This window comes from Acipenser ruthenus, chromosome 6, assembly GCF_902713425.1.
Source record: "Acipenser ruthenus chromosome 6, fAciRut3.2 maternal haplotype, whole genome shotgun sequence".
NCBI classification, from domain to species: Eukaryota; Metazoa; Chordata; class Actinopteri; order Acipenseriformes; family Acipenseridae; genus Acipenser; species Acipenser ruthenus.
The window spans coordinates 2,390,687-2,418,338 of NC_081194.1; the positions used below are offsets into that span (position 1 = coordinate 2,390,687).

General features: G+C 39.3%; 1 protein-coding gene across 3 annotated transcripts in view; it reads left to right on the top strand.

The window, feature by feature from the left end:
- Positions 1 to 27,435, top strand: part of LOC117410553 (endothelial PAS domain-containing protein 1-like) — a 68,511-nt gene extending 41,076 nt beyond the window's left edge. For all 3 annotated transcript variants that reach the window (XM_034017171.3, XM_034017172.2, XM_059024823.1), the window contains 12 exons: positions 243 to 355; positions 1,189 to 1,394; positions 15,220 to 15,326; positions 18,292 to 18,439; positions 18,560 to 18,768; positions 20,314 to 20,501; positions 20,663 to 20,773; positions 21,475 to 21,944; positions 22,440 to 22,566; positions 23,026 to 23,146; positions 23,997 to 24,167; positions 24,594 to 27,435. In XM_034017171.3, the coding sequence (XP_033873062.1) occupies positions 243 to 355; positions 1,189 to 1,394; positions 15,220 to 15,326; positions 18,292 to 18,439; positions 18,560 to 18,768; positions 20,314 to 20,501; positions 20,663 to 20,773; positions 21,475 to 21,944; positions 22,440 to 22,566; positions 23,026 to 23,146; positions 23,997 to 24,167; positions 24,594 to 24,745 (2,123 nt within the window). In that variant the 3' untranslated portion in view covers positions 24,746 to 27,435. The remainder of the gene's footprint in view (positions 1 to 242; positions 356 to 1,188; positions 1,395 to 15,219; positions 15,327 to 18,291; positions 18,440 to 18,559; positions 18,769 to 20,313; positions 20,502 to 20,662; positions 20,774 to 21,474; positions 21,945 to 22,439; positions 22,567 to 23,025; positions 23,147 to 23,996; positions 24,168 to 24,593) is intronic.
- The last annotated feature ends 217 nt before the right edge of the window (positions 27,436 to 27,652 follow it).

Below are 27,652 nucleotides of genomic sequence, written 5' to 3' on the forward strand. Positions count from 1 at the left end.
CATTTTTTTTAGTTTTGCTAAAAAAAAATGCTGAAATAAATAATTGTAGACATCTATTTCTTGTAACTTTGTTTCCTTGTCCACAAAAGCAAAACTTTTGCTACAAAAGATTTTTCCTTAAATTTTTTTTTTTTTTTTTAAATTATAAATTTCCATTGTGGTATGTAAACTTTTGACTACAATATATATAATGTTGAAATAAATGCATGACAGACCTGCCTTTTTGCTATTGTTGTGTTTAGGCCTAGGCAAGAAGATTAAAGACTTAAACACAGAGCGTGACTTCTTCATGAGAATGAAATGCACAGTTACAAACAGAGGCCGGACTGTCAACCTCAAATCAGCCAACTGGAAGGTGAGAAGCACGTCCATTCATCGACTGTGTGAAGTACAAAGCATATATGTGAAATGTTGCATCATTAACAGTGTCTGAACAAACATGGCCAGAGAGCGGTGACCTGGCTTCCCTAACTCACAGAAATAATACCAAAAGCAGGGATGCATGTTTGTTTAAAAAGCACAAAGACAAGTGTATCAGAAGCTTCCAATTGCCTTATTTTCAAAGTCTTTCCACAATTCTTTAACTCAAAAAAATAAAAAAATAAAAAGGTGTTCATGTTACAAAATGAGATACAAAACACCTTAATAGTGCTTAAGAGAACTTATATATAACTTCGGTTTTTGGTTTAGTTTTGTACAATTAAAGTGTTTTTCCTCTTTTAAAGTGAATTACAGCCTGAGAGTAAAACTTTGAAAATATGGCCCATGGTGTCTTCATTGCTCACTGTCCTTTCCTGGGGCCCAATTTTCCATTCACAGTCCCTGCACAATACTACAGAAAGCTGGGACAATCAGTCATGTTTTTCCATTTCAACAGCAGACCTTAAGAGGTTCAGCTGAATATTGCCTGTGGCATGGACAGTGGGTGACACGCTGATAAACTACAACGCTATCAATACAGCTTGAGAATGAATTGGGAATAATTTGATTAAAAATAAATTGGTCAGACTGCTTTTTCCCCCCATTATAAACACTTCAGATCTTCAGTAGAGTTTATTAATAATAACCTCTTTTATAGTCCTTATCTCACCCAGTTTTAGTTGTGTTTTTTTATTTGTATTTGTGCTGTGGGTCCACAGTTTCATGCCTGTGTGTATCCCCCTTCCCCCACCCCCACCATTTTCTTAGGTCCTGCACTGCACTGGACAAGTCAAAGTCTACAACAACAGCTGCCCTCCACACATGCTGTGCGGGTTCAAAGAGCCACCTCTGACCTGTGTGGTCATGATGTGTGAGCCCATCCCTCATCCCTCCAACATCGACATGCCTCTGGACAGCAAGACGTTCCTGAGTCGCCACAGCATGGACATGAAGTTCACCTACTGCGACGAGAGGTAGGGCAGCTGAGCGAGACTCACTGAACACAGCTCGAACCTCAGACATGAAGTTCACCTACTGCGATGAGAGGTAGGGCAGCTGAGCGAGACTCACTGAACACAGCTCGAACCTCAGACATGTTCACCTACTGCAGTGAGAGGTAGGGCAGCTGAGCGAGACTCACTGAACACAGCTCGAACCTCAGACATGAAGTTCACCTACTGCGATGAGAGGTAGGGCAGCTGAGCGAGACTCACTGAACACAGCTCGAACCTCAGACATGTTCACCTACTGCAGTGAGAGGTAGGGCAGCTGAGCGAGACTCACTGAACACAGCTCGAACCTCAGACATGTTCACCTACTGCAATGAGAGGTAGGGCAGCTGAGCGAGACTCACTGAACACAACTCGAACCTCAGACATGTTCACCTACTGCAATGAGAGGTAGGGCAGCTGAGCGAGACTCACTGAACACAACTCGAACCTCAGACATGAAGTTCACCTACTGCGATGAGAGGTAGGGCAGCTGAGCGAGACTCACTGAACACAGCTCGAACCTCAGACATGAAGTTCACCTACTGCGATGAGAGGTAGGGCAGCTGAGCGAGACTCACTGAACACAGCTCGAACCTCAGACATGTTCACCTACTGCAGTGAGAGGTAGGGCAGCTGAGCGAGACTCACTGAACACAGCTCGAACCTCAGACATGAAGTTCACCTACTGCGACGAGAGGTAGGGCAGCTGAGCGAGACTCACTGAACACAGCTCGAACCTCAGACATGAAGTTCACCTACTGCGATGAGAGGTAGGGCAGCTGAGCGAGACTCACTGAACACAGCTCGAACCTCAGACATGTTCACCTACTGCGATGAGAGGTAGGGCAGCTGAGCGAGACTCACTGAACACAGCTCGAACCTCAGACATGTTCACCTACTGCAATGAGAGGTAGGGCAGCTGAGCGAGACTCACTGAACACAGCTCGAACCTCAGACATGAAGTTCACCTACTGCAATGAGAGGTAGGGCAGCTGAGCGAGACTCACTGAACACAGCTCGAACCTCAGATATGAAGTTCACCTACTGCGATGAGAGGTAGGGCAGCTGAGCGAGACTCACTGAACACAGCTCGAACCTCAGATATGAAGTTCACCTACTGCGACGAGAGGTAGGGCAGCTGAGCGAGACTCACTGAACACAGCTCGAACCTCAGACATGAAGTTCACCTACTGCGATGAGAGGTAGGGCAGCTGAGCGAGACTCACTGAACACAGCTCGAACCTCAGATATGTTCACCTACTGCAATGAGAGGTAGGGCAGCTGAGCGAGACTCACTGAACACAGCTCGAACCTCAGACATGTTCACCTACTGCAATGAGAGGTAGGGCAGCTGAGCGAGACTCACTGAACACAACTCGAACCTCAGGTGTGTGTGTGAACTGCAGGGCATCTGGTTACAGGGAAACTTGGTACCATCTGAACATTCACAATGTTCAATTCCTTTTAGGTATGTTGCTTATAATTCACTATTGCTGTAAAATTATTTTTGAAACGGCTTACTAACTAAATGCCCCTTTTCAACCACAGAGGAAGGCTGCTTCTAAAAAAAAACAAAAAAAAAACTAAAAGCTAAAGGTAATTTCTAAAGCAAGGTCATGCGCAAGGAACGTTGTTGCACCACTAAAAATAAATTACAGAAGACAATTGTCACAGTATAGTCTTGATCGTTGTACAGACTCTGTTGTAGTTGATTTGTAGAACAACAGCACTGACTCAAGTACTGGAGACAGTTTGCAGTGAAAGAGTTCATAGAGTTCCAAGTACTGTTCACTGCAGATCTGACTAGTAGAGTATGGGTGAGGGTGAGGGAGAGAGAGGGAGGGACAGACTAGATCTTAGGGATGTGCTTTTGGTAAATATTTCTGAATGTTTAACTGCTAGTTAAATGTCAGCATTTAAACCATATCTCTACATACTCACAAACTCTTTATATTACATTATATATACAGACAGCCCTGGTTAGGATTTTCCAAGCAAAGAACTCCTAAATAAGCAAAGACTTAACTACAAAAGTAAAGAAAAAAACAAACAAACAAAAAAAACATACTGTATATACACCAAAGTATATATTGAAATTAGGGCTGTCACTCGATTCATTTATTTATTTGATTAACCTGTAGATTAAAAATCAGTAGATTCATCTGTGCACATTTTTAATAAAGGTAACAATCTTAATAACGGCTGTCCTGCATGTAATACTAAAAAATCAATAGAATCTAAAAAATAATCTAATTAAAAAAATAACCCCAATGGGAACGCGTTTTTTTTTAAAAACATTTGTATTATGTCTCTCTTTGTATTTGTGCTGCACTATTGAGATGTACCTGTGCTGCCCCTGTGGGCACAAAGTGAGTAAACTAAACTAAATCTTTTACATTGTGTTATATTCAAAGAACAAAACAATACCAATAATAGTAATAATAATAATAATAATAATAATAATAATAAAAAACACAGCTTTCATATGTTACAGAATCTATCAAATGCACAGATTTCAGTACATTGTTATATTAACTCTACCTTTCCAGGGATTGTTGCCACAAATGAGAAATCCTTATTTTTTTTTTTTAAAATATCCCCTTCTGTTGACAAATTACATAGATATCAATAACATTATTTTTTTAAACAAAATGATTTGTGTAAAAGTATACTGGTAAATCAGAGCCTATACATAATTACATGTATGCGTTCTCTGAATTAATATTGAAAAAAAGGAAAAAAGTCTTTTTAAAATCGTGTTCTACGTATTCACAGTCACATCTAGAGCGTTGTGTTTATTCTGAATGTAACTTCATCCACAGTAATTCTGAATGCTTTCATTTCAAATAATGAAGCATTGAACTTGTGTTCTTGTGGTATGGCAATTTTGTTTGGCATAATTATTTACATTTACTTGTATGGACTGAACCATACCATGCCCACTACAGCATGAACACAGTGTACCAATGAAGCACCAGATCGACCGAGGATAAAACCCGCCCCAGTGTCAATCTTTCTGTTGCACCAATTAGAAAAGCTACTTTGAGGCAATTGCCAAATCCCTTCCCTTTTATAATATCCGCCCTTACTGTGGCAGCACTGTAGTCGGATACGCGACGGACTGCTGTATATGATGATAAATGACTAAAATGAATACATTAAAAAATATGCGTTTGGTGAAATGTGTCACGTGACTGGTTTTACGTCTAGCATATTCAACGTTTAACCACTTCTTTAGAGTTTATACGTTTCAACGTTTAAAATTCCCATCCCTACTAGATCTGCTTTCTGGTACAGTATGGGTGAGGGTGAAATGGGGACAGAGAGAGAGAGAGAGATAGAGAGTTAGTTTAGTGGCAGACTTCATTAGCACCGCTGTCTGATTGTGTCTGCTTGGCCAGGCTCCAGAGACAGCCCTTCTCTCTTGCTCACTGAATCCCATGACAAGATCTGAAATGCCGTACAGGTCAGGCACACCAGCAGTATCCACTGTCTCTAGAGCTGGTCTGGCTGGAATGCCTCGTAGACCTTTTTAAAATGTGTGTGTGTTTTAGCAGCCGCCAGAATTACATATTTGCAACAGAGCTGTCTTGAATAGCAGTGCGGTAGTCCAGGCTAATGGGGAGACAGTTATCATTCGCCCGACTAGATAACAAAAAAGAAATGCAAACCACAGCATACTTGTGGAACTAAATATACTGTATATACACACACGACATCTACAACTGTAGTTACAATGCTTACTGTGCTTATACAAAAGTAAGACAACTGTACAGCTGTGGCCAAAAGCTTTGCATCACCTCGAATTTTATCTATAACATCATATAATCAAAGAAACTACAGAATTATGACGCAAAAGTATACCGGAAGCCATAATAGTAATACAGTATTTCATGTTAGATTTTGAAATGTCACATTGTTGTCAGTTTTTGGTTAAGTATAAAACTACAAAGCGGTATGTATTTCAATATGTTAACTTAACATTATCCAGCAGGTTTCATTTGACTTTATGAAGCAACAGTAGTTAATTCTATAGGGTGATGCAAAACCTTTGGCCATAGCTGTATATAAAGAACTCCCAGGGTCACAGTCATTTCTAGCTGTAAAACACACAGGAGCTGGCAGGGACTGTGCTCCCAGCCTAGAAGAGGGTTAGTTTGCAGTTTGTTCTCAGCATGCCCTGAGCATGCCCTGATGCTGCTGATGAATGGGGGTGAGGTTAAATATCAGGGGCTGCTTGGAAGACCTCCACTAACAAATTTTATTTTTTGAAAACATATCTTTTAGTTTCCTAGCAGCACTGCCTGCCAAATTTAAAATGTTTCAAAATAATGTCAATTATAGTATTCACCGCTAAGTACAAAAAAAAAATTAAAAAATACTCAAAAGAGCCAACTTCCCAACGTTTCGTTATGCTAAATATACGCTTGTCAAAGGAAATTATATATAACAGAATTGCTAATTGAAAGAATATCTTAGCGCAAGCAGTAAATAACAGAATTACCAGCAAAAAAATTTTTAAAAGCCCAGCAGCAGTTTGTCATTCTCATCCCTCTATCCATAACCTTTTCAGTTTTGTAACCAAGATAAAATAATCTTAGTTTTGCATTTGTCTTATTCCAGAACAAAGTGATGGAGTGTTGTCTCTAAGCAGGTGTTCTGTTGGCAGAGTTCCCTCCTGTATGTTAATGAAGCTGCTCCCAGTCCTTTCCTAATGAGGTAGTGCTTGAACTACACAGAGCTAACAAAATAATTCCAGCAAATCTTCTCTAATAGGTATTGACATCACTTCATAGATCTCATATTGTGTGTGCAGTTTCCATATCGGAAAATCTGAGACCTGTATGAAATGATGGCAATATATATGTATCAGGTAAGATTTCTTGGAATTGTTTAGTTTGCGTTGTGTGCTTGGGTGAGATCCAAGGCTTTCTTGTAAATCCCTTATCACTTTTTCTGTGCAGCAGGTCATTCAGCTTTTCAGAGTTTACTTTCACTTTGACTCTTGTGAAGTCCACTTAAACCGCTGCGCGTGGTAGCACTGCAGAGCCGACTAGCCGACTAGCTGACTAGAACAGGGATGGTCGATCTCAGTAACTGGTAGTGGCTAAACGCTTCAATTTCAAGGCAGCATCAGCAACACAGTAACATTATGTGTGTTTGAAGTGCATACTAGTAGTGAACTAGCAATGCCGGTATTTTAATTGTATTCAGCTGTCTGAAAGTAATTGTGAAGCACGTGGTTTCAGACAGCGGCAGCTGCAATCCTTTTAAATGTAAGTGACACTTTAGAACTTTACCGTAGCATTTTAAAAAATCCCCAAGCAGTTTATGTTAATGGACTTTGTGTGATTCAAAGTGAAAACTAAACAAAATACAGAAAAAAATGACTTGCAAGAAGGCTGCTTTGCTAATGAGAGATGAAGAGATAAAGAAGTGTGATTTCAAAGCTTTGGGCATTGATTAGCAGTGGAATCTCTTTCAGTCAGGGCACAGTCTCTGTGCCAGCTGCAGTGATTGAACTGGGCACCCATGTGACCAGATCAAGACCCCTTGTGACTGGGATCATTTTACACTGTAAATCAAAGCAGATTAATCTTCGCCAAAACCGTCTGGGCTGTGAGCAGCTGTACTGGAAATCAACTGAACTGACAGAAAAGATCCAGATACTTTACAGGATATGTAAAGAATGTTTTAGTTTCAGAAAAGGGAATGATTAAAGCAGTGCTAATCTAGTCAGAAGTAACTGTTGTATTACCTTCTCTGGTATTTATCTCTTTATCCATTATGATGCACAAAAACAACCTTTGTGATGTACTGTACTGTTCTGTACATATCTATTATGTTGTCGTTGCATCTCATTCTGTACGTCATATTCGATGCATATGTGTCTGGATCACTCAGCTAGATATTGGTGTATTCCATTTCCATTAACATGCTTGGTATCCTTCCCTTGGGTTACACAAAGATCTACATTGGAATCCTTTTGTGCTCTGTTCAGTTTGTGAAGTGTCTTTTTATCAGTTTCTATTGAAGGTAATGTGATAGCAAAGGGTTTCTACTGAAGGTAATGTGATAGCACAGGGTTTCTACTGAAGGTAATGTGATAGCACAGGGTTTCTATTGAAGGTAATGTGATAACACAGGGTTTCTATTGAAGGCAGGTAATGTGATAGCACAGGGTTTCTATTGAAGGTAGTGTGATAGCACAGGGTTTCTATTGAAGGTAATGTGATAGCACAGGGTTTCTACTGAAGGTAATGTGATAACACAGGGTTTCTATTGAAGGTAATGTGATAGCACAGGGTTTCTATTGAAGGTAATGTGATAGCACAGGGTTTCTACTGAAGGTAATGTGATAACACAGGGTTTCTATTGAAGGTAATGTGATAGCACAGGGTTTCTACTGAAGGTAATGTGATAACACAGGGTTTCTATTGAAGGCAGGTAATGTGATAGCACAGGGTTTCTATTGAAGGTAGTGTGATAGCACAGGGTTTCTATTGAAGGTAATGTGATAGCACAGGGTTTCTATTGAAGGTAATGTGATAGCACAGAGTTTCTATTGAAGGTAATGTGATAACACAGGGTTTCTATTGAAGGTAATGTGATAGCACAGGGTTTCCATTGAAGGTAGGTAATGTGATAGCACAGGGTTTCTATTGAAGGTAGTGTGATAGCACAGGGTTTCTATTGAAGGTAATGTGATAGCACAGGGTTTCTACTGAAGGTAATGTGAGAGCACAGGGTTTCTATTGAAGGTAGTGTGATAGCACAGGGTTTCTATTGAAGGTAATGTGATAGCACAGAGTTTCTATTGAAGGTAATGTGATAGCACAGGGTTTCTACTGAAGGTAATGTGATAACACAGGGTTTCTATTGAAGGCAGGTAATGTGATAGCACAGGGTTTCTATTGAAGGTAGTGTGATAGCACAGGGTTTCTATTGAAGGTAATGTGATAGCACAGGGTTTCTACTGAAGGTAATGTGAGAGCACAGGGTTTCTATTGAAGGTAGTGTGATAGCACAGGGTTTCTATTGAAGGTAATGTGATAGCACAGAGTTTCTACTGAAGGTAATGTGATAGCACAGAGTTTCTATTGAAGGCAGGTAATGTGATAGCACAGGGTTTCTATTGAAGGTAGTGTGATAGCACAGGGTTTCTATTGAAGGTAATGTGATAGCACAGGGTTTCTACTGAAGGTAATGTGATAGCACAGGGTTTCTATTGAAGGTAATGTGATAGCACAGGGTTTCTATTGAAGGCAGGTAATGTGATAGCACAGGGTTTCTATTGAAGGTAGTGTGATAGCACAGAGTTTCTATTGAAGGTAATGTGATAGCACAGGGTTTCTATTGAAGGTAATGTGATAGCACAGGGTTTCTATTGAAGGTAATGTGATATCACAGGGTTTCTATTGAAGGTAATGTGATAGCACAGGGTTTCTACTGAAGGTAGTGTGATAGCACAGGGTTTCTATTGAAGGTAATGTGATAGCACAGGGTTTCTATTGAAGGCAGGTAATGTGATAGCACAGAGTTTCTATTGAAGGTAATGTGATAACACAGGGTTTCTATTGAAGGTAATGTGATAGCACAGGGTTTCTATTGAAGGTAATGTGATAGCACAGAGTTTCTATTGAAGGTAATGTGATAGCACAGGGTTTCTATTGAAGGTAATGTGATAGCACAGGGTTTCTATTGAAGGTAATGTGATAGCACAGGGTTTCTATTGAAGGTAGTGTGATAGCACAGAGTTTCTATTGAAGGTAATGTGATAGCACAGGGTTTCTATTGAAGGTAGTGTGATAGCACAGGGTTTCTATTGAAGGTAATGTGATAGCACAGGGTTTCTATTGAAGGCAGGTAATGTGATAGCACAGAGTTTCTATTGAAGGTAATGTGATAACACAGGGTTTCTATTGAAGGTAATGTGATAGCACAGGGTTTCTATTGAAGGTAATGTGATAGCACAGGGTTTCTATTGAAGGTAGTGTGATAGCACAGGGTTTCTATTGAAGGTAATGTGATAGCACAGAGTTTCTATTGAAGGTAATGTGATAACACAGGGTTTCTATTGAAGGTAATGTGATAGCACAGGGTTTCTATTGAAGGTAATGTGATAGCACAGGGTTTCTATTGAAGGTAATGTGATAGCACAGGGTTTCTATTGAAGGTAATGTGATAACACAGGGTTTCTATTGAAGGTAATGTGATAGCACAGAGTTTCTATTGAAGGTAATGTGATAGCACAGAGTTTCTATTGAAGGTAATGTGATAGCACAGGGTTTCTATTGAAGGTAATGTGATAGCACAGGGTTTCTATTGAAGGTAATGTGATAGCACAGAGTTTTTATTGAAGGTAGTGTGATAGCACAGAGTTTCTATTGAAGGTAATGTGATAGCACAGAGTTTCTATTGAAGGTAATGTGATAGCACAGGGTTTCTATTGAAGGTAATGTGATAGCACAGGGTTTCTATTGAAGGTAATGTGATAGCACAGAGTTTCTATTGAAGGTAATGTGATAGCACAGAGTTTCTATTGAAGGTAATGTGATAGCACAGGGTTTCTATTGAAGGTAATGTGATAGCACAGGGTTTCTATTGAAGGTAATGTGATAGCACAGAGTTTCTATTGAAGGTAATGTGATAGCACAGAGTTTCTATTGAAGGTAATGTGATAGCACAGGGTTTCTATTGAAGGTAATGTGATAGCACAGGGTTTCTATTGAAGGTAATGTGATAGCACAGAGTTTCTATTGAAGGTAATGTGATAGCACAGAGTTTCTATTGAAGGTAATGTGATAGCACAGGGTTTCTATTGAAGGTAATGTGATAGCACAGGGTTTCTATTGAAGGTAATGTGATAGCACAGGGTTTCTATTGAAGGTAGGTAATGTGATAGCACAGGGTTTCTATTGAAGGTAGTGTGATAGCACAGGGTTTCTACTGAAGGTAATGTGATAACACAGGGTTTCTATTGAAGGCAGGTAATGTGATAGCACAGGGTTTCTATTGAAGGTAATGTGATAGCACAGGGTTTCTATTGAAGGTAGGTAATGTGATAGCACAGGGTTTCTATTGAAGGTAGTGTGATAGCACAGGGTTTCTATTGAAGGTAATGTGATAGCACAGGGTTTCTATTGAAGGTAATGTGATAGCACAGGGTTTCTATTGAAGGTAATGTGATAGCACAGGGTTTCTATTGAAGGTAATGTGATAGCACAGGGTTTCTATTGAAGGTAATGTGATATCACAGGGTTTCTATTGAAGGTAATGTGATAGCACAGGGTTTCTATTGAAGGTAATGTGATAGCACAGAGTTTCTATTGAAGGTAATGTGATAGCACAGGGTTTCTATTGAAGGTAATGTGATATCACAGGGTTTCTATTGAAGGTAATGTGATAGCACAGAGTTTCTACTGAAGGTAATGTGATATCACAGGGTTTCTATTGAAGGTAATGTGATAGCACAGGGTTTCTACTGAAGGTAGTGTGATAGCACAGGGTTTCTATTGAAGGTAATGTGATAGCACAGGGTTTCTATTGAAGGCAGGTAATGTGATAGCACAGAGTTTCTATTGAAGGTAATGTGATAACACAGGGTTTCTATTGAAGGTAATGTGATAGCACAGGGTTTCTATTGAAGGTAATGTGATAGCACAGAGTTTCTATTGAAGGTAATGTGATAGCACAGGGTTTCTATTGAAGGTAATGTGATAGCACAGGGTTTCTATTGAAGGTAATGTGATAGCACAGGGTTTCTATTGAAGGTAGTGTGATAGCACAGAGTTTCTATTGAAGGTAATGTGATAGCACAGGGTTTCTATTGAAGGTAGTGTGATAGCACAGGGTTTCTATTGAAGGTAATGTGATAGCACAGGGTTTCTATTGAAGGCAGGTAATGTGATAGCACAGAGTTTCTATTGAAGGTAATGTGATAACACAGGGTTTCTATTGAAGTTAATGTGATAGCACAGGGTTTCTATTGAAGGTAATGTGATAGCACAGGGTTTCTATTGAAGGTAGTGTGATAGCACAGGGTTTCTATTGAAGGTAATGTGATAGCACAGAGTTTCTATTGAAGGTAATGTGATAACACAGGGTTTCTATTGAAGGTAATGTGATAGCACAGGGTTTCTATTGAAGGTAATGTGATAGCACAGGGTTTCTATTGAAGGTAATGTGATAGCACAGGGTTTCTATTGAAGGTAATGTGATAACACAGGGTTTCTATTGAAGGTAATGTGATAGCACAGAGTTTCTATTGAAGGTAATGTGATAGCACAGAGTTTCTATTGAAGGTAATGTGATAGCACAGGGTTTCTATTGAAGGTAATGTGATAGCACAGGGTTTCTATTGAAGGTAATGTGATAGCACAGAGTTTTTATTGAAGGTAGTGTGATAGCACAGAGTTTCTATTGAAGGTAATGTGATAGCACAGAGTTTCTATTGAAGGTAATGTGATAGCACAGGGTTTCTATTGAAGGTAATGTGATAGCACAGGGTTTCTATTGAAGGTAATGTGATAGCACAGAGTTTCTATTGAAGGTAATGTGATAGCACAGAGTTTCTATTGAAGGTAATGTGATAGCACAGGGTTTCTATTGAAGGTAATGTGATAGCACAGGGTTTCTATTGAAGGTAATGTGATAGCACAGAGTTTCTATTGAAGGTAATGTGATAGCACAGAGTTTCCATTGAAGGTAATGTGATAGCACAGGGTTTCTATTGAAGGTAATGTGATAGCACAGGGTTTCTATTGAAGGTAATGTGATAGCACAGAGTTTCTATTGAAGGTAATGTGATAGCACAGAGTTTCTATTGAAGGTAATGTGATAGCACAGGGTTTCTATTGAAGGTAATGTGATAGCACAGGGTTTCTATTGAAGGTAATGTGATAGCACAGGGTTTCTATTGAAGGTAGGTAATGTGATAGCACAGGGTTTCTATTGAAGGTAGTGTGATAGCACAGGGTTTCTACTGAAGGTAATGTGATAACACAGGGTTTCTATTGAAGGCAGGTAATGTGATAGCACAGGGTTTCTATTGAAGGTAATGTGATAGCACAGGGTTTCTATTGAAGGTAGGTAATGTGATAGCACAGGGTTTCTATTGAAGGTAGTGTGATAGCACAGGGTTTCTATTGAAGGTAATGTGATAGCACAGGGTTTCTATTGAAGGTAATGTGATAGCACAGGGTTTCTATTGAAGGTAATGTGATATCACAGGGTTTCTATTGAAGGTAATGTGATAGCACAGGGTTTCTATTGAAGGTAGGTAATGTGATAGCACAGGGTTTCTATTGAAGGTAATGTGATAGCACAGGGTTTCTATTGAAGGTAATGTGATAGCACAGAGTTTCTATTGAAGGTAATGTGATAGCACAGGGTTTCTATTGAAGGTAATGTGATATCACAGGGTTTCTATTGAAGGTAATGTGATAGCACAGAGTTTCTACTGAAGGTAATGTGATAGCACAGGGTTTCTATTGAAGGTAATGTGATAGCACAGGGTTTCTATTGAAGGTAATGTGATAGCACAGAGTTTCTATTGAAGGTAATGTGATAGCACAGGGTTTCTATTGAAGGTAATGTGATATCACAGGGTTTCTATTGAAGGTAATGTGATAGCACAGAGTTTCTACTGAAGGTAATGTGATAGCACAGGGTTTCTATTGAAGGTAATGTGATAGCACAGAGTTTCTATTGAAGGTAATGTGATAGCACAGGGTTTCTATTGAAGGTAATGTGATATCACAGGGTTTCTATTGAAGGTAATGTGATAGCACAGAGTTTCTACTGAAGGTAATGTGATAGCACAGGGTTTCTATTGAAGGTAATGTGATAGCACAGGGTTTCTATTGAAGGTAATGTGATAGCACAGAGTTTTTATTGAAGGTAGTGTGATAGCACAGGGTTTCTACTGAAGGTAATGTGATAGCACAGGGTTTCTATTGAAGGTAATGTGATAGCACAGGGTTTCTACTGAAGGTAATGTGATAGCACAGGGTTTCTATTGAAGGTAATGTGATAGCACAGGGTTTCTATTGAAGGTAATGTGATAGCACAGGGTTTCTATTGAAGGTAATGTGATAGCACAGGGTTTCTATTGAAGGTAATGTGATAGCACAGGGTTTCTATTGAAGGTAATGTGATAGCACAGGGTTTCTATTGAAGGTAGTGTGATAGCACAGGGTTTCTATTGAAGGTAGGTAATGTGATAGCACAGGGTTTCTATTGAAACAAACCACAACCCGCACACAGCTTAAAGGTCTCTGCTGAGGTTCTAACTGACAGGTGTTGCCAGTGCTGTCACTCTGAATTGCAGTCCCTGTGATTACAATGACAACCATGGAAGCAAGCAGATCAGATAACTTGCACTAATGCATTACCAATCTCTATTTAATTAAATCATGTGATACCAAAAAACAAGTTATAACAGCTAATGAAGGAGACCTTCTGGTGCAAGCAATTATGTTAAACTAACATTCACCCCCCCGAAGAAATGTAATAAAAACAACATCAATGTGGAAAGGTGTAAGCGGTGACATAATGCTTCAAATACACGGTAATTGGTTTCATCCTGACATTACGAGCTGTCCACAAGGGGTAGAATACATGGTGCTTTAAATAATAAAACCCATATGAAATTGCAGACATGACCAACGTCACGTCCGACCGGATTATACATTAGGGGCTCATTCACAGCCTGGGTGATTGGGGACTGGCTTTTAATGATGGTATGGTGCTGGAACCCAGGTCCTTCTGCAGTGCCTCCCAGTGTTCTCTAACCACTGTGCCACTCCAATTAATAAGAACGCAGTGGGCAACACTCCTTAAACTTCAACTTTAAATATCAAACTTCTACAAAAATAGTCTTAAAAAACATGGGGGATTAGAAGTCATTGAGAATAATGCCTGGGTCCTGACAGTTATCTTTTCAAAATAATTATCTAGTGATTATTATGTACTTAATGTAAGTAGCCCAGAAATGTTCCCCAAAGAGTTTCTTTATCTAGCTAAGCAGAGGCACGAACCGGGCTAAGAAGCTTTCGTGTGATTTAATACATTTTCACGCTGTCAAAGAAAAGTACTTGTTATACATGCTTCCAATAACAAGACCCTTCAAAAACTGCAATCGCTGTCGGGTTTTCAAGTTGGCTTTGAAGCCAAGATCAAGTTGTTCTCCTTTCTTTTCTGAGCGCGACGTTTGATCAGTTACAAATGCCTCACCATGTCGTGGGAGGCTAATGCATTAATGAATAACGGATACACTAATAAGCTAACGCTCTTTGTAATAGCCATTTAAAAAAAAAAAAAGTTACATCTCTGAAATGATTCTCACCAGCTGGTCCCTATAATATGACAAGTAGAAAATTATGCCTTTTTTTTTTTTTCAACTTTGCGTCTGACCTTTGTAATTTAAAAGGACATCGTCCTCATTTTGTTTTCTTGTTCATTCCAGCAATTAATGTTTTTTTTTTATTTATTTAATTTATATTTAAGGAAACAGGCAGCAGATATTTTTGCAAAAGCAAAACAAAATGTAATTTCCTGAAACTGTAAAGCTTTCTTAAATTCAAATGGAATGCTTACACATTCACAGGATGTAATTTCATAGAATACAATGACAAATGCTTTAAGTAGAAGTCTCGACCTTGAGAAGGACTTGTAGTTGAAATGTTTATCATTGAATTTAGAAAGCTTATTTTCGTATTTCAGGTTTTAGCACTTTAATAGTTATGGCTGACTTTCACAGCGTCTCATATGATCATAATGAAGGCCACCCTTTGTTGTTTTGCAGAGTCACAGAGCTGATGGGGTACTGCTCAGAGGAGCTGTTGGGACGCTCTGTGTATGAGTTCTACCATGCTCTGGACTCGGAGAGCATGACCAAGAGCCACCAGAACTGTAAGTCAACAAAGAACCCTGAATACTGTGGCTAAATCTCTTCCCCGTTAACATGCATAGGACCAAGCTCATTGCATTTAGCTACTGACTGTGCTATTACTGTAATTCTCAGTATATAATGTGCACCTGTAAATGTGCATTCAGTTTTAAAAAGAAAATAATTTTAGAAACAAATGTTCTACATATTTTCTAATAGTCTTTATTAAAGTCCACCACCCTTTTAAAAATAAGGTAATTACCGCCATCGTATATTCATAGTAATACTTTTTGCTTTTTATATTGCATCTTTTGTATAAGTGCTTTTGAACGCACTGCAGTGTCTGTGCCTTTTTAAAATACATATGCCTTAACACTAGAAGGACCGGAGATATACTCATACCTAGAAGCCCCGCAGCCGTCTTTCTGACGACTGTATTCAAAACACTGTAAATAGTATAACGGATGGCATTTTTAAAAAAAATTTTATTGAGTACGTCACAAACATCTGAACAACCGAAGCATATATTTATATCATTATATATATATATATATATATATATATATGTATATATATATATATATATATATATATATATATATATATATATATATATATATATATTATATTATTATATATATAATATGAATTTTTATTTTACAAATCAAAACAAGAAAATGTAAATGTAAATAAATAAACATCTGAACAGACATCGGTTTACAACATACATATTTATAAAACTGAAACGATAGCAATACATTTTTAACTTTTCAACAGCAATCGGTTTATTATCAGATGAGCAAAAGCAACTGAACAATGTAGATAAATAACAAGAAGTTATAAAAAAAAAGTCGAATTTATTTTTCTTTTTTTTGACAAAAGGGCATTCCTTTACCTTGAGTCTAAGGCTGTTCACAATCAACACAGATAATGAGCTTCTCCACACCGCCTTTCTGCACAGGGCACAGCTGCCCGAAGTTTTATTTTTATTACACTTGCCAACCTGGCATTGGCATCTCTTGCAGCTCTCAGCGGGGTTGCCAGCTTCAGCTGTGGGTACACACTTGGCAGTCACCCTCTGTTCCAAATGCTTCTTGTGAAGTTCCTGTGCTAACTGTAAAATATATTCTTTCCTTGGTAAATTCTTCTCTGTGCATTTTTTGTAAAGTACCCAGGAGTTGATGGCTGCTAGGTCCAATACATTGTAAAACACCTGAACAGGCCACCGTCGGGCGCCAGCTTTCACAAAATACTTCCGTGCCATCTGATCCAAAACATCAACTCCATATTTGGTTGCGTTGTAAAACTCCACGGTCTCTGGTGTTTATTTTCACTAGTCCTGATGCTAATTGACTGACCAAAGCAGCGCAGCTGGCAAGCAAGGGCCAGCCTTCAGAAGACTGATTGACTTTCAGTCATAGACTGTCAGTCATTCACTCAGGCAGAGAGTGCAGACTAATCTGATTACAGCTAAACACATTGTGGACTGGTAAATAATAATAATAAAGCAGAATACCGTTCTGTATAATCACAATACAATTGTTTTCTGCGTGGCCGTCAGTGTGACTGCTCCCGGGGCTTTTAGGTATTATGTAATATATCTCCTTTATTTCTGCACTCCCGCGTTTCATGCTTTGTGAGAATATTTAATACATACGGACAGGAAGGTACACAGCCCATATGTGTTACACGACTGGAGAAAATTACATTTTAAAACCAAAAACCACCAAAATGACTGCCGCGGAGCTTCTAGTGTTAATGTATACAGTGCAGTAAATGCTTATTAGATTTGAGCTCTTACTCAAAGCCGTGGGTTGCATTAAGTTGCCTTGAATGTGATTATGTGTAACCTGTAACAGAACGAGTACCAGATCCCACTGTGTGCCGTCCTGGCAGCTTGTCTGTGTTAGCGAGGTGTCATTGTGTTCTTCCAGCACAAACAACATTAACGTCTAGGAAGCCTTTCTGGAATAGCTCCTCCAAAGTGTCAATTATTCATAAAACAGCTTCTCAGTGGGTTTTGTTTCCTTTCTTTCGTCCCAGTTCTGGCAAGTAGCTAGCTGCCAATTGTGAAACCCTGTTTTATTAGATTTTGTATACATCTTGGTTGTGTTTTTTTTCTGTTGTGAAGGTCTGCATTCTTAATAGTTTTTAAAATCAGCATTTCTTTTTTTCTGTTTGTTTTGTTAAAGCACAGGCCCCTTCTTTTGTCCCAACTCTGTCAAGTAGCTACCTGTAGCTGCCATTTGTGAAATACTGACACTTTATTTGCTTTTCTATACATCTTGGTTGTGTGTGTGTTTTTTCTTTTGAAAAGGTCTGTATTATTGTTATTTTATTTATATATTTATTTTTATAGATACATTGTCTTTTTTATGTTTTATGTTGAAAAAGAGACTGATCTTGCTAAATCACTTAACATATTGGCCAAATACAATACAATTCAGATCAGGTGTACTGAGGTGCATTTGTTTAGTCCTCAGTTCTCTATATGAAGCCAGTACCCTGTCTTACTATTTCATGAGTGCTAAATTCACTGCAAAATAAAACATTAATATGCTTCAGTTTGTTGTGTGGCCAAACCAAAGCAACAGATGTTACCAAGGTGAGGCCCAGCCCAGCAGGTCTCCACCTGGACTGATCAGGCATCTGCCCAGTATGAGTTGCTAGACCTTTATCCTCCTTACCCTGCATACGCACACAAGCCAATGCAGTGCTCCCCGCAGGCCCTCATACAAGAGTGGCAACTTGGGGCAAACAAGAGATGAACCACCCTTGCATACAGCAACTCACTGTGCACTTTATAGAGTCAGTGTTCAGAATAATCTAGCGTGCATAAAGTATAGATCTGTTTGCTATGACAATTCTATGGCGCTGGCTCATTGAGGATGTGGACAAATATGAATGGATATACAAATATCCAGATCACCCATTTTATTATTTTTTTTTTAAACAAACCATTTTTTTCTTCTTCTTCTTCTTTTTCAGTGTGCACCAAGGGTCAGGTAGTGAGCAGTCAGTACCGGATGCTTGCAAAGCACGGGGGGTATGTTTGGGTGGAGACCCAGGGCACTGTCATCTACAACACCCGCAACTCCCAGCCACAGTGCATCGTGTGCGTCAACTTCGTGCTGAGGTAGGTACAGCAGGACCGCATGCAGGAATAACACTTGGTACTTGATAAAGATTTACTTGGAAACCCATGCAGAGCCACGTGAAATAAACACTGTCCTTTCACTCCCATGTCGCCCTGCAGCGACATCGAGGAGAACTCTGTGATCTTCTCCTTGGACCAGACTGAGTCACTGCTCAAGCCACACGTCCTGAGCATGAACAGCTTCTTCAACAGCGGGGTGCCAGCGTCCGACGCCAGCGAGCAGCTCTTCACTAGGCTGAAGGAGGAGCCAGAGGAGCTGGCACAGCTGGCACCCACGCCCGGAGACACCATAGTCTCCCTGGACTTCGGTAAGAGTCACTGCTCCTGTCATAGCAGAGTCACCTTGTTGGAAAACATGGAACAAGTATTGAATAGCAGTTTGCTATGCATGAGGAATGACGGCTGTATTCATGTTATTTTTCTGAAAAGTGATTTAACATTGGATAGAAAAAACGGTTAGTTCCAAAAATGCAAGCACTGCTGTAATAGATGAAGGCTGGCTATATACTCTGGGTATATAGATACTTGCACTGCATTGACTCCGAGCAAGCAAGAAATAATAGCAGCTTCATTGAGCAATGGATGGTAGCAGAGAGCTGAGAAAAACACCAAGTTAACGTATATTTAACTATACTTAAACAACTGCACATTAGAAGTAAATTGAAGGCAATATGGTAGAGAAGTTACCCTGAAGTTATGACAACTGAAAAGGATTCTTTTGTGTCAAAGCAAATGACTGGCCAGCAGCACAAGGCTGTACAAACAAGTCCTTTGACCTCCAGCCCTGACATGAAAGACGTGCTTAGAATATACAGCTAGTTTATGAGGGGGTCATAAAGCTAGTCTTCAGGGGGACCAGAAGGGGCCAGGTTCTAAGACTTCAGAGAGATCCAAAGAGATAATGCCACTGGAATCAAAGGGTCTCAGGCAAAACGGAGAGATAGGAACAAGGAAGATGACAAAAACCAGATGTATGGACCTTTCTGGCACCAGGGGTCTGAAGAATGCACTGAGTTCAGAGGTTGTCACACTAGACTACACTCACACACACACACACACACACACACACACACTCACACTAAATTAACAGGATAATGTGTTGTACCTTTTCTATTGGTTAAGTGTTAGAGAAAGAGGAGGTGGACCATCTATACAGAAGGGTATTTAATGTCATGCAACAATTGTAAGAACGAGTATTCTGTTTGTCCTGTACCTGGGACCAGACTCCCTGCATATTTCAATAAACCTAACAACTGAGTGAAGAAAAGGACTTTTCTTGAATCTACTTACTCACCATCCTTTTTTTAAGTTACATCACACCTCAACTTATTGCAGTTCCAACATTTGCAGAACAGCCAGCATCATTGCTTAGGCTGGATTTTTTCACAGTTATGACAGATTTCACGATAACTGTAGAGAAAATGATCAAGCAGCAATCTACTTTTTTATAAATACTGATTAAATTGTGAAATATCTATTTTTTGACCATGATGTGCCATGAATAAAATACAGCCCAGGTTATAGCTCAGTAAAGGAATGGGCATGTATCCCCTTTAAGGTGTAATTTATTATTTTTGCCTTTTTTGTTTCTTCTTCTTCTTCTTCTTCTTATTATTATTATTATTATTATTAATTTCTTAGCAGACTCCCTTATCCAGGGTGACATAGTTGTTACAAAATATCACAGTACAGATAAGAGTAGTGCTGTTTTCTGTAAAACCCCTTTCAAATCGATATGAAGTTGAGAATCATCAAAAGGTGACCAAAGAAAAAAACGAACAAGGAGCAAGAAAAACAAACAGAGCTGTAATCTCTGCCACGGTGTAACCCCTGTGTCCACTGTTGAATGGCAGGAGGGCCGCCATTTGAGGAAGCTCCCCTTTACAAGGCCGTCATGCCTCCCCCAAACAAGCCCTGGGCAGTGGAGGAGAGGAATCCATGCAGCCAGCCCGAAGGGAAGAGCCTGGCCGCCTTCTCTGTGCCGCAGGGCTCCCCGGCCAGGACCCCCCTGAGCACCAGCAGCACCAGCAGCTGCTCTACAGTACGTAAATTCACTACAGCATGCCTGGGTGCCATCTCATTGGGTCAACTACAGCTACTCACTATAATGCAGTATGGAGGAGGGCGGTGGAGGGGCTGTGTACATGTGAATGGGATCATTCAGCTGGATCACAAGCACATTGTCTTCTTGTCTTTCTGTAGCCAAGCAGTCCCAGAGACTATTACAGCTCAATGGACAATGATCTCAAGGTTGAGCTGACTGAGAAGCTCTTTGCAATGGAGACTGCAGCGAAGGCCCAATGCACTACTGAGGTCAGTTCATTAAAGTGCTATAAAACACAATGGCATTGACTCTGGGACTCCTCATCAAGATGATTAGATGTAATGAGGGCCTTTTAAACAACACATGGACAATGTGATGTCATTCACAAAGAGCTCAGAATTCCTCTGGCTTAGTAATAGAGCTAAATGACGTATCAGGAGTCGAAATACAAAGAATCCTTCACACGTTATTCTTTATTTTCATATTAAATAATTGCATCTATTTCTATTACAATACTTGCTGCTGTTCTTCACTGCATTTAAACAAAATTCAGAAAATAGTTAAAAAAAAAACTTGAACATGCAATCGGCAGGGAGTAAAAGTGTTGGAGCATTCTTCAAGTACAGTTCTGTGTGTGCTGAGAGGGTGACGGTCACAAACTGACCCTGTGGACAGAATGGAGGTTTAGTCCTTAGTGCTATGGTTAATATTTTTTGTCTGGCCGAATGCAGGTACATTAACTACACTTTGGTTATGTTATTTAATCCAGCTTTAATCAATTTTGTTCAGTTTATCAAAACACAAAATAAAATTAGCCTAGTGCATTACCTGTATGACAAAATGCAAGAATGTTAGCTACATGGTAATGTTACCTGTGTGATAAACTATTGAGAACAGCTCGGCCGGCAGGTCTGTTAGGACACATCTTTGACTAACAGCACATGTCTGACTCTGAACCTGTCTTCCCCAGTTGGAGCTCAACGACCTGGACCTGGAGACCCTGGCTCCGTACATTCCCATGGATGGAGAAGACTTCCAGCTGAACCCCATATGCCAGGAGGAGCCACCCCTGTCTGAAAACAGTGCCAACAGCAGCTCCCACCACAGCTTCAGCACCATCGCCAGCCTGTTCCAGCCACTAGCCTCACCCCTGCCCAGCCACGTGCTGTCCGAGAAATTCTGTGCTCCCATGCAGCCATCTGCAGAGAAGAGGAACCCCAGCCCTGCTGCACCAGGCCCCCGTACACCCCTGCCCTACACGGGCACCGCCTTGGTGCCCTCCTACCACACCCTCACCAACACTCCACTGTCTTCCATGGGGGGCAGACAGAATGTTCAGTGGCCACCAGACCCTCCGTTTAATTACCACCCCAACAAGTGGAGCATGACGGACCAGCTTCCAGGGTGCCAGTCCCATTCGATGTCTCTTTATAAGCAAAGGTACGGTACCAACCGCGGGGCTTGGCTTGGGCTCCAGTAACATTGGGGTGATTCATGCAAATGCTATGAGCCTGTAAGGGACAAGGAACCCCATTCACAAAGCTTTACACTTTTAGTTTGATGTTTATGAAACTGTTCTAGATTGCTTGTTGGCTTCTTTAATCACAGTCTGTAAAACTTGTTTTAGTAAATTCATCAAAGCGTAATAAGAAGTTTTGTTAGTATATGTAACATATCCCCTTCGGTCATGATTTTTATTTTTTGTAACATTTTAAAACAGTTTGTGTTAACTCTATGGAGTTCAAGAAGTGTCCCTGCCAATAACATGCATTAAAATACATACAGATAACTTAACATGGTACAGTTATGTGACTGAAGGGGCTGCACTGTAAATGCAGTGGAAGTGGTATCCCTATGTCTTCGGAGCTCCCTACTCTACCTTTTAGATCATGACAGTTCAAGATCCGAAGCTGATTCCGAGATGCATTTCTTTAGGTCCCGGGATACCTTTTTCCAACAAGGCAAAGACGTGACCCCACCCAGGACTGCTTTCACCAGCCATTACAAGCGCAAGAGACAGGCAGAGTACAGAGACCAACCACTGTTTCAGCAGCTTCTCATGGTGGGTTAGAATTCACACAGTCATCCAGTCTGCTATGTTGCGTTTTATAATGCCTATGCAAAGTAAAGCTTTCTGATTCCACAATATTTCAAAGCATGAGGACTGTACATGTCCATAGCCAGGTCTACTGCTACTAATGCAATAAAAAGATATGAAGAGAATTAACCTAATTTTTATTGGTCAATCTTTTTCAAGTTACTGTTTTTGTAATAGTAAACCCGCAAAATTGGGCAGGTGTTTCAGCATAAAACATAGAATATTTACTAACTGAGCATTTACTAAGTACAAACTCAAGTAGCACCAAATGTCAGAATCAGTTCCAGTGGCATATCTGCACAATGCTGTACAGCACCTATAATTCCAACATGCAGCTTATTAAAGTGAAGGGCTTGACGAGGATCATGTCAGGACCTGGGAGTGCTTGAGTGACCGGTGTTTTCTCCCTTGTGTTCACGGCAGGAGGACCCATCCCAAAGCAAGTCCCCGGAGATGATGTGGAAAAGAATGAAAGCCCTGACAGCTGACAGCTGCTCCTTCATGGAGAAGAAGAAGAAGTCATTTAGTATGAGTGCTCTTCAAGGTAAATTAATAAAGACTTAAATATGCAGGCTAACATGGCAGACAAAAAACAACACCCCCGCTCCCATCCAAAGAAAGTGCTTTTCTAGTGGTACATTGGCTGTAATGAGAACAAGATACAGCTTCCACATTGTGTAGATATCCCTAACAATAATATGTACCCTGAAGGCTTAGCGCAACATCGCTTCATTCTTTTAATGTACAGCTATGGCCAAAAGTTTTGCTCACCTATAATTTTAGGATTGAGACATCATTTATTTTTATATATATATATATATATATATATATATATATATATATATATATATATATGTGAACATAATTTATATCATTTATTTAACATCGTGTAAATCATAGAAACTACAAAATGATATCGCAAAAGCCATAATAGTAGTACAGTATTGCATGTTAGATTTTGAAATGTCACATTTTTCAATTTGTCAGTTTTTCGTTAAGTACAGTATATGGAAAACTACAAAACAGTATGTAATTCAATATGTTAACTTAACATTATTCAGCAGGTTTCATTCGACTTTATGAAGCAAAATTAGTTAATTCTATAGGGTGATGCAAAACTTTTGGCCATAGCTGTAGAATACTGATGCTTTAGCATGATGCTGTATCTGCAATCTCTCTGGCAGCCTTGAGGCAGAGGTCTTTATTCACAGGTATAGTGCGCAATGATCAGTGATGAACCCAGCCCGGAGCGACTAGAGTATACAAGCAGCTGCGTCTATTTGCATGTTTATACAGTAGTACTAATTTTACTTCAGTGACAGTTTACTAAAAGCTTGTCAAATTCTAAATCTAAATTGCATAATAGAATTCATATTATTTTTATTTTTCTTTAGACAAGTTCAACACTGGACATGGGTGTCTGGATCAGGCTATCAATCAGCTTCAGCAGGAGAAGCCACAGTGCTCTGGAAACAATGGTGAAAATCAAAGAGCGACATTTCCACGACAGTTCTACGGCCCCAACTATCGGGAGTTCAGCATGCTGCCTGCTCCAAAAATGGAGGGTGAGGACTGTTTCAAAATGGAACAAACAGCGATCCGCATTACCAAATCTGTTTCTGTTTAAGTTTTCTTTTCAGTAGTTTAGTAGAGCAAAGTGGAACCAGATTTACTAAACCTAAACCAGTGACCAAAGTGTCAGGGTAGTGCAGCCCCTTTGAAAGATCTGGGCGAAAAGTTTAGTTCTCACGGTAATTTTAAGGAAGTGCAACCTCAAAGTTTCACCATAGTAAAACCATAGCAAAGTGTAGTAAACCTGTGATTACTCTATACCAGTGGCAGAACTAATAATGGCAGAGTCCAGCTGTAGATGGTCAGTTAGAATGGCAGAATATTTTGAGCCAGTATAAATGTTGCAAGTTGATAGATGGAAAATCTTTTCTTTCTTTTTTATAAACGTATTTCTTTTTTATTCTGTTTTCGTTGTCCAGGAATGGCAAGTTGCCTGCTGGGCCCATCGTTTGAGACCTACTCCCTGCCAGAACTGACCAGATATGACTGTGAGGTTAATGTTCCAGTCCTCGGCAACCTGAACCTGCTGCAAGGAGGTGACTTGCTGCGTGCACTCGACCAAGCCAGCTAAACCTCCCGCAATAACCGCTAGCCTATAGCTTACGAGCAGCTTGGTTTGTTATTTTTATTATGTTATATAATATATATATAACATCTCTTTTTTTATTATTTCTTTCTAATATTGATATAAAGACATTTTACTTGCGTGTTCAATGTGTCCACGTTTACCACCTAGTGGCCTCTTTTTGGTGTTAAAAGATTTTTAAAAAAGCATTCTATATTTGTTTGATCTACTACAACATTTTCTCTATTTTAATAAAACTATTTTTCTTCTTCTCAGAGAATCATCTGACTTCCTTCTCATTTCTCCTTAACTTTCTCATCAACTGTCTAACTGTAAGTCTACAGTTCTGCTCAATTCACGAGAAATAACATATGCAGCACACACAAACAAAACAGACCTTTTCTACCTTTTTTTTTTCGGTCCTTCATTAGTTTTATAGTTCCAGAACGTAACACACTTTTTCTTCCACTATAGGCTCTCTGTTTCCATTTAACTATTACCACTCAGATACAGAGACGGCAAACCCACACATGGACAATACGAAACTTGCACACTGTTGCTTTTCTCAAACGATGTCTTTACTATTTGGTAGCTATTTTATAATATATAAAACAAAAAAAGACGATGTGGCTTTAAAAGATGTATATTGTAGTGTTTAATATTAACTTGCCTTGGTACTTTGATATCTACCCAGTAGAAGCAGAGTAGGGACTTGTTTGCATTAATAACCAATATAAAAATAAATAAGGTATTTTTACTTTCTAGTGCGGATTACTGTTGTGATAGTGGCATTTTGGAGAAACGTGAATGCATCGACAGAAAAAGCCTACAACTTACATTAAGAATTTAAATATTAAGAGCACTCATGGGGTCCTGCTTTATTAACATACTGTAATCTGCTTTTGCCAATGTTGTCTTTAAAGTTAACCCTTCAAGTGATAATCCTCAGTACCTGAAGAGCTTTAGGAAATGCTTGTTTGATCACAGAGTCGATAGTCTTTTAGAGCTGCACTGCATTCTGTGACAGATCTGGGGCAGGTGTGTGTGTCTTTGTCTCTCTTGCACTTGCTTCTTTTTATACATCGTCCTCTTGCAATCAGAAGGTTGAAACCAAGCCTTGCAAATGCATTTCTACACTGAGCAGAGCAGGTTGTTAAAAAGGTCGAGCCACACCATGCACTTGTGCTATAGACAATGCAGACACCACGCTGGTGGAAAAATGCGATGCGATGCAAAAGCCGCATGTGCAAATGTGAGCCTTCTGTACAGCGGTTAACACTCTTGCTGGAGCTTGGATAGCTTTGCAGGTTGTGCCCAACCTCAGCCTCAAGTTAAGATAGCATTGAAAGAATAATAAAAGGGCTTTAGTACCATATACAGTACAACCTTTTGATTGCTGGACAGTCAATGTTACTGTTATATGTTATAGGATTAAACAGGGATAGATATTTCTAACTGGTAAATACATACCGTTCTGTAACAACAATTGCAAAAATCGAATGTGCAATTGTAACACACAGTAACTTGGTATATGGACCTTTCTTGTATTTGTATATGTAATAAGGTTGGCGGGAAGTTGGGAAGCCCAGGTATTATTCGTTCCTGAGTGTCGGAACACATTCTCTGGGAAAGCATGACAGCTGTATTAAGTACTGTAGGTAAACTGCCAGGGTAACGGGCTGTAAGGGAAGGCTCAGAGAAAGATCAAACAAATCGACGTGCAGTGATACTGCTTTGTCACATTGCACGCTCTGTTTCTGTTACTGCATTACTGAAATGTGATTTGGTTTACACAGGCTGGTAATGGATATAACATACAAGGCACAGAGAATTACATATAAGAGCAGCATTTACAGACAATTCAGAATTCTGTATTTTAAAGAATCCTGACATTTCTGACTTTTAAATGAAAATCTAAACATATTTGGGGATTCATAATTATTATTGTTATTTACAGTATTCCAGAAACTGGAAATGTTTTGTAAACGAACCTCTGAAACCAGCTAGCTTTGCTTTTTAAGTATAATAAAAAGTAATGGCACCCACTCTTCCTGGCTACACTTTTCAGAGAGAGAAAGCAGCCAATGAAAAATATGAGCTAAACTCTGCCCTTTAAGCAGCATTTATAATGAGCCACGCTTACCTTCAGCCAATTGTGGGGGACTAGGAAGAGTCAGTGTCATTAATCCCCGCCTTTTAATCGAACTGCTGTTCATTTCAATTGAAAGAGAACCTGGGCTGTTGCTCAGTTTTATAAAATTGTTTTCAGGTAAGTGAAATAAATTGGGTTCCACTGGTTGGGTTACTGCTTAAAGAAGGTGTCTTTGCAGCCATTGGGTGTAGCTAATGTAGCACTTGAAGGGTTAAAACAATTATATATGCATATATATATATATATATATATATATATATATATATATATATATATATATATATATATATATATATATATATATATTGTTCTTTTTATTGTATACTTTCAACATTAAAGACAACATTTTACTAAATGTTTTTTTTTTGTTTATTTGTTTGCCAGTTTTGAATTCTTGCCAATGTCTTAAAACTAGCTGGTGACATAAATATTTCACAGATATACTGCTAAACTCGTATTGACAATATTATTAATGTATGGAAAGTTTTACACAATAAGGAATTGTATTTCTACACTGATATCTCATTAAAGCATACTGATCCTACATTACTTGTTACTCTTGTTTGCTATGCATTTGTTATCCACCTACCATACTGTTGTAAAACTGCAAAATATATATTTTACATAAAAAATGTATCAGATCCTTTAAAAAAAAAAACACACACACTGCAAAGCTATCAACGTGAAAGGTCTTTGACATGCCTTCCAGTAATTAAACATGTAAGAACCATCCTGGAAAAATATTTGCTATGCTTCAGTGC